Source organism: Dermacentor variabilis, chromosome 1 (assembly GCF_050947875.1).
Source record: "Dermacentor variabilis isolate Ectoservices chromosome 1, ASM5094787v1, whole genome shotgun sequence".
Lineage (NCBI taxonomy): Eukaryota > Metazoa > Arthropoda > Arachnida > Ixodida > Ixodidae > Dermacentor > Dermacentor variabilis.
In genome coordinates, this window is record NC_134568.1 from 226,009,432 (window position 1) to 226,016,509 (window position 7,078).

General features: G+C 47.1%; 1 protein-coding gene across 1 annotated transcript; it reads left to right on the forward strand.

Moving 5' to 3' along the window:
* The first annotated feature begins 120 nt into the window (after positions 1–120).
* Positions 121–1,972, forward strand: LOC142557854 (uncharacterized). Its single transcript, XM_075670057.1, has one exon. The coding sequence runs from the start codon at positions 439–441 to the stop codon at positions 1,255–1,257; it is 819 nt and encodes a 272-aa protein (XP_075526172.1). The 5' UTR covers positions 121–438; the 3' UTR covers positions 1,258–1,972.
* The last annotated feature ends 5,106 nt before the right edge of the window (positions 1,973–7,078 follow it).

Consider the following 7,078-nt stretch of genomic DNA (forward strand, 5'->3'; position numbering starts at 1 on the left):
CACCAACCGACAGCTGAAACAAGACCGTTGACTGTATTGGTTGCGTGAGGCACGTGACTGCGACTCCACGTGACTGCTGCGATCCAGCCGCCGCCAAGTTGACAGGCTGATTTAAAAATGGCGGCGCGCAACCGGCGAGGCGGCGAGGGGAGCCACAACAATCCTTGCGCAACCACCGGTGCACGGCGGCAAAGGGCAAGCGTCACGTGACGGCTACGTACAATAACCCGTGAGGGGGTGAATGTCCGGCGGTCACCTGTAAACAGTTGCCCCGCGGTCCGCCGGGCGGCCCACGATACCGCGGCGGCGGCTGCTGCGACCCGAGCCCGGAGCGAGCAGCCAGGTCAGTGGCCGTGATGCTGTCGCGCAGGTGTTCCTACGTGGCGCGGTGGCTTGCCCCGCTGCCGCCGCGATGACCCCGTTCGCTGCTGGTTAGCCATGGCGCTCAACTTCTCGGGCGACGACTACGGCAGCTTTAAGGGCCGTCTGGGCCGTGGCTGCTCGTGGACGCGCGAAGAAACCCTACTCCTACTCGACCTCTACGAGAAGGAGCGGCTCAACGACGAGCGCGCCGACTACCCGCCGCACAATACGCCCAAGTACCAGAAAGTGCACCAGGCCATCTCGGGCTTCCTGGGCGCACACGGCTACAGCAGGACGCCCATGCAAGTGCGCGAGCGACTCAAGCGGCTCAAGCGCGACTTCCGAGAGAACCGCCACGGTGAGTTCACCGACCGCGTCGGCACGATCCTGGCCAAACGCGCCGCGCTCGGGGCGCCGGCGTCGCCTCCTAACGGGTCCGTAGTTGTCGCCGCTGTTGCCGGCGCGCACAGTTCGCCCGAGCACTCGCTAGAAGCGTGCTGCCCCGCCGTGCTCGTCAAGACGGAGCTGGGTGCGCCCGAGCAGCAGTCATCGCTAGGTAGCACGCCGCGCAATTCCCGGGCAGATTGGCAGCCGCTGCCTGCATTGCGAGTGCCCGAGCCCAGGGTGGACAAGCAACGTCTACCAGCGGAGGAACCCACCGACCGACCGGCTGCCACAGCGTCCAGCAACGGCGGCCCTCGCGCCCGCAGAACCCTGCAGCAGCGGGTGGTGCGCCTCCTGGGACAGTTACTGGCAGAGAGCCGGCGTCAGACACAGGCCGCTGAGGCCTTCCAGCAGCAGCTACTCTACCAGATGCACCTCATCTCCTGCTCCCTCCAGGTCCTGGCTGCAGGCAGCCCCCAGGGTCCGCTGAAGCGCGACGATGCCAGCTGACCCTGCTGTCCGTCCCTCGATCAGCACGACTAACTGCATACAGGGTTCTCAGCTGCTGCCCTCGAAAAGAAGTGTAGTGGTCCTTGCTTGACTGCTCGACTTGACAAACCTATAATATTGGACTTATTTGTAAGGCCGTGCACTGCAAGGCAAGATGTGAGCAAAGAGGATAGTGTGCTGCGTGCAACATGTGGTCTGTCCTCCATACTTGCATCCCTTGTAGTGCACCATGCAATCACCCTTCCGCAAAAATCCTTCTGTGGTGATCTGCAAGTGTGCATATTCCTCATGGTTCTGCTTAGAATGCAGTTGTCATTGCATCTCACTCTTACTGTGAGGGAAAGATAGGTCATGAGCCATTACAAGACGTTGAGGTGAGGTTGTTGCTGTTCTGTGGTATATTATGGATATCTATTTTTCTTACGGTTAAATGCTTGGAAGTGTATGGAGGCAGAAATCACTTCTTTCCAACTTTTGGGAGATATACAGTCCACTGTGTATAACAGCGCCTTGAAGAGAAATGTTATTTATGGTCAAATGGTTGGCAAGACTAATATTATATATGTCTACTATGTATACATTATATTTATTGAGGGGCAGTACTAAGAAATGCAGTGCATATTGACAAATCTGTGGTGTATTTTTAATGCAATTTCTTGAGCAACCAAAGGAATAATTGCAGTGCAATTGGAGAAATAAAGCAAGTCTTTACGCATCTGGGTGATGTTGCTAGAATTTTTTTTTTTTAAACGCCACATCACTGCTGGCACTGACTATATAACTATAGAGATTTGCTGAAGCTAGTGCTGGCTGCTACATGTAACTATTTAATTGTATTTATGCCTTCACAGTATATGGCCAAAGTGGATTTGCGGAAATAACATTGATATTTGAAAATAATGCATGTTGATGATTAATCCGATGTGTATAAGCTTGCAACAGTACGTGTGACAATTCCATTCAATATGCTTCTGCGTGAAGTCACTAAGCTTTTTAAAGATGTGGCTGGATCTAAACAGAAAACACTAAGCATGAAAGCTGAACTTGCTGCAAGTTTCATAACATATGTGTGTACAGTGCTGTCAGATGAAACATTCAAGTTGTTTAATTTAGTATTGGGGGCTAGCTCCACTACTGGAAAAGCTGGCGTCGGCGTGACGTGGTATGAGGGATCACGTGGACACAGCGGCCGCGTCGGCTGCTTCGGAAGCGAGCTCAAAGTTGGTTCTTTATTCTATGGCGAGCTGAAAACGAAAGGTTGAAGACCCACTTGCGCTGCGTTTCTGATTGAGTGGGGAGGTTTTCCCGCTTCGGGTGTGCGCTTAACACTTGAAAGCCTTATAATAGCGAGTGGCTACTTTTGGATGTGTCCAACATGGTAGGCTACTGCTCAGTGCCGCAGTGCCTGACGGAGCCCGGTGTCAGTCTTCACACGTACCCGTAGGACAAGAAAATGCGTGAAGCTTGGATTGCGAAAGTTACAACCGGCAAGCAACCATCGGCTACAAGTCGGGGTGTGCAGCTCGCACTTTCGTGAGGAACATTTCTGATACGACGTTGGGGATGCGATGTTCGGTGGGTAGCAGAATTAAATGAAGCGCGTACTGAGACGCTCGCCCGCGCGCGCTGCTCGGCTAATGCTATGAAGCTTTCGCCTATGAACTTGCTGATGCTAGATACTGGCAAGTTCACTGGAATGAATAGGGAACGATAAAACGCACATTAAAAAAAGGCATGACATATGCTCACGCTTACATGTGCGCCAAACAATGAAATGTACTGGATTAAGAATAAGCCGCGGGTAATTGCTCGCTGAGAAGACCGATAAACATACAATTCGACGCAGCTTGAGAAAAGAGAGTGAAATGTCCAAGACTTTAAAAGAAAAGAAAAAAAAATCGGCGCGACGGCACATCACAAGTCGACCGTCATATAGGCGGCGAAGTTATTTTTGAACGGCTCTGATAGTGTCCACGCAACAATGGTTGCCTGTGTACTATCATATGTTCATGCTGCGGCCTAAAGCTGACGGCACCGTGCGAAAACGCGCTCGTAGCGATACGTTGTGCGCGGACATACATGCATATATACACGCATTCGGCCAACGCGAACCCGTGCGATCGCTGCATCTAGGCTTCATTCTGTTATGCTCCATTTGGTTATACAGACAGCCCACAATGATAAGATATTTCACATAGCTCTCAGCGATTGCCGACCTTTCACGCAAGAAGGCGGTTCGGGTGACTCCATCGCGGTGACCGCGCGCAGTGGGCATTCTATATATATATATATATATATATATATATATATATATAATATATATATATATATATATATATATATATATATATAATGATCTAGATGGATGATTTGTGCAGGAGTGCCCAGAAACTTGGTTACACTGTTGCTAATCATGTCAGTCATTTTAAGGCTTCCAAGTGTTGTGGTCATGGATCAAAATTACGCTGCTTATTTCTAACGGGACACACTCGAAGAAAACACTCTTGCTCACACAAAATGGTGCACTAATTAACTATGCAGTGCAACTTTGCATCCATGATCAAGAAGCAACTAGCCTACAAGCAAATGTTATAAACACAGCTGCGCATACGAGAGCTCTAAAGGTGCAAGTTTCTTAAGTTCAATGGGGACATAGTTCATGGGAGAAAAAAAAATGTTTTCTTGCAAGGTTTTTGCACTGCTTTTGTAAATTGGCATTCTTACCGAGAAGAAACTTTTTTTCTTTATGATGGCAAACGCAAGGAGCCAGTTGTGCCAGCAGTAAACTCCTTGCGTTTTTTGCGTCTCATGTAGTTTGCAGGAGTACATATCAACTATCGAATTCAACTAAATATGCATGCATTAATTTTATTCCTTTTTGCAGACAAGTTTTCTCCTATATTTGGTGCAAAAATATCGCATGAAATGTTCACATAAGTTGTAGAAAGGACGGAGGACAGATAAGCTAAAATCGAAGCATACTGTTGATGTAGCTTCTAGGCCATCATAAATGTTTCACATCAGTTGAGCTACTGCAAGTACCTGTACAGCAGGGCCACAACACCTGCATTCCAGACCTGTTAAGTTTGGATGTATACAAGATTGTCTTGCAATGCTCAGTTAACAGCAGCTGTGCATGCTTCATGCAATTAGCTAAAGTGTTTGTGCTGCCATCATTTCTTGCCTGTGATATTTCATTACAGGTAGCACAAGTAATCCGAGTTGACCTTTAACACACCTGTGGTGGTGTGTGTGTTACCAAGTTTAAAAATTGATGACAGACAACCTGTGTTTTGTAATAAGTTCTTTTGTGGTGCTTAATTTTTACATAGTTTGCTGTGCAACATTCGCTGTAGCTTTCTCATCACTCTCTTAGAATCTCGCCAAACCAGAGTCAGACATGTCATGACGCTCCATTTTGAGCACCAGAGATTATTGTTGCACTTTATTAGACTTTTCATCTACTAGTCATTGGTGGCATGTATGGCATTGTTCCTGTTATGGGCTGTGCTAAAGGTTCATTCATTTGAAGTACGGTGTGCCTACTTCCTTGTCCCTTCAGTAACACACATTCGGTGCATTGCAAAGCAAAGGCTGTGCCGTCTGTGTCAAAGCTTCGATTGACCTAGGCACAACTATGTGCCGACTGCAACGGCATTGGGCTTGAATGGACTCCAAATAGAAGTGTCCCATGCAGTCAGATTTTGCACTTGTAATTTATTTGGACAGTTTTACCCATTTGCCGTTCAGCATCATACCATTATGTTCTTGTTGCAGTGTGCCATTATGTTTATGTCGCACCAACTAGCCCAACAACAACTGCTGGAACCAGGGGGGTGCACATCCAGGCATGTGCACCCCGAAAAAAAATTCCTGGCTGGTTAAAATAATCATTACCTGCTGGGTGGCGCTGATGTCCAAGTGGTTGCGGCATTCTGCTGAGCACTATCATAGCCTCCTATATACCTTATATAGGAGTATATACGTAGGATATAGGAGGCTATGGAACAGAGTCGCTCGTTCGACACTCGGCCGTGGTGGCTGCATTGTGACAGAGCCCTAATGCAAAATTAACCACTGCAGCAACCCTCATACCTCACTCACTCTGCTGCTTTGGAACGCACGTGAAACCTTTAAACTGAATTAGTGGCTCAGTTAAAGAACAGCCAGCAGTATTAGAAAAGAACTAGCTGTATTATCCCAGGAATTCAACAAATTTAATTAAACCACTATACCTGGTCAGTCATTTTCACCTGGCAACACAAGGAAATGAGGACTTGCACGCAACGGTGCTATATTCCCAAAGTTCGCTGTAGCAACGTGCAACTGTCAAGACGAGAGTGTAGAAGGGCAGTTTGTGGACAACCTACTAATTTAATCGCGTCGTGGCTTAGCATCACTATGCTGCTGCTCTTTAACGGCGAGTTGTGTGTGCCCTTGGGGAAAATGGTGAAAAAAATGTTGTTTAGGGAAGTTAGGTGTGTACACCACTGATTATTGGAGGTTAGTTGTTTACACCAGGCATGCCTACACTTGTCAAAAGTGGTAAACTCGCTAGCTATGCTGGAAAAGAGAAGCACAACATGGATGCACGAAAACCTAGTAGATAGTACATCATGACTGGTGCTACACTAGATTTTAAACACTTGGCCACTTCTATATTCTATAATATTAATTACTCAGCTTAAAACTTCTTTATCTTTCTGTAGACAAAGAAGAGACTACCATTCGTCAATTGTAAGCTATCGTAGGATAATGAAGTAGGATGAGGATGAACAACGTTTACAAGGCATTTTTGACAATGGCGAAGCGAAATACTAGATCCGGGAGCAAATTGAAGACTAGACGGACAGGACAAGCACTATTACTCGCACACAACTTTCTGTGGCTATGAAGGGAAAGCTACGGGTGTGTGGCTGTTGCACATGTAACTATGTCAAGTAGTTGAGCAGCGTTTAACAGTGCGTTTGGTTGCTCGGAACAGACACTGAATCGATGCAGCTTCCACATGCGATGGTTTTACATTTGCCTAGACGCAGAAGGGAAAGGCAGCAAAATAAGTAAATTTTTACACTCAGTGGTGTGTTCTTTCTTATTTAACTGCTGCTAATAAGGTGCTTATGTTTTTTCTTCCCCAGGCAAACCTAACGTGGATTAAAACACGGGACCCTTTTCAGAGGCACTCTCACTTGTGTGCGCTTTGCTTCTGTAGCTTTCCTTTCACAGCCACAGAAAGTTGTCTGTGAGTATAACTACTTCTTTAACCAGGCTTGGGAGCCGGCTAGTTGGCGCTTCAACTCTACTCGCTTGTTGTTGTTCCTTAGTGAAATGGCGCAACTCACTCTGGGGTATCGGCCCTGAATCGGGTCATTGCTTCTTGTGTTTTGCACATAAAACTGTACTTTTGTTTGTTTGCCTCTCAGAGTGACTCATACCCACTATGAGGGATTGGCCAAGACTCGGGATATTTAAGAAAAATATTATACAAGTCTAAAAAGAATTCCAAGCAACCACGAATATCCATCGGACGTCCTATGGATATCCATTTCCAATATAATGGACATCCGATGGATGTCCGCAAATCTCTAACAGATGTCCATCGGACATCCGAAATGGGATCCTGTGGCAGACTTATTTCGGACGGCATGTGTGTGTGTGTGCGCACATACATACACATCTTGAAGCAGCGATAGTGGAATGTATTCAAGCACCCAACCAATGTTATATAACAACCGGTCGGGTGCTTCAATGCATTTCACTGTCACCACTCTACTCCAAATAAACAAACGAACCAAAAAAAGAGCCCACACCAGCCTCAATA

What these genes read in the sequence shown, in the direction of transcription:
- LOC142557854 (XM_075670057.1), top strand. Translation starts at nt 439, where the DNA reads ATGGCGCTCAACTTCTCGGGCGACGACTACGGCAGCTTTAAGGGCCGT.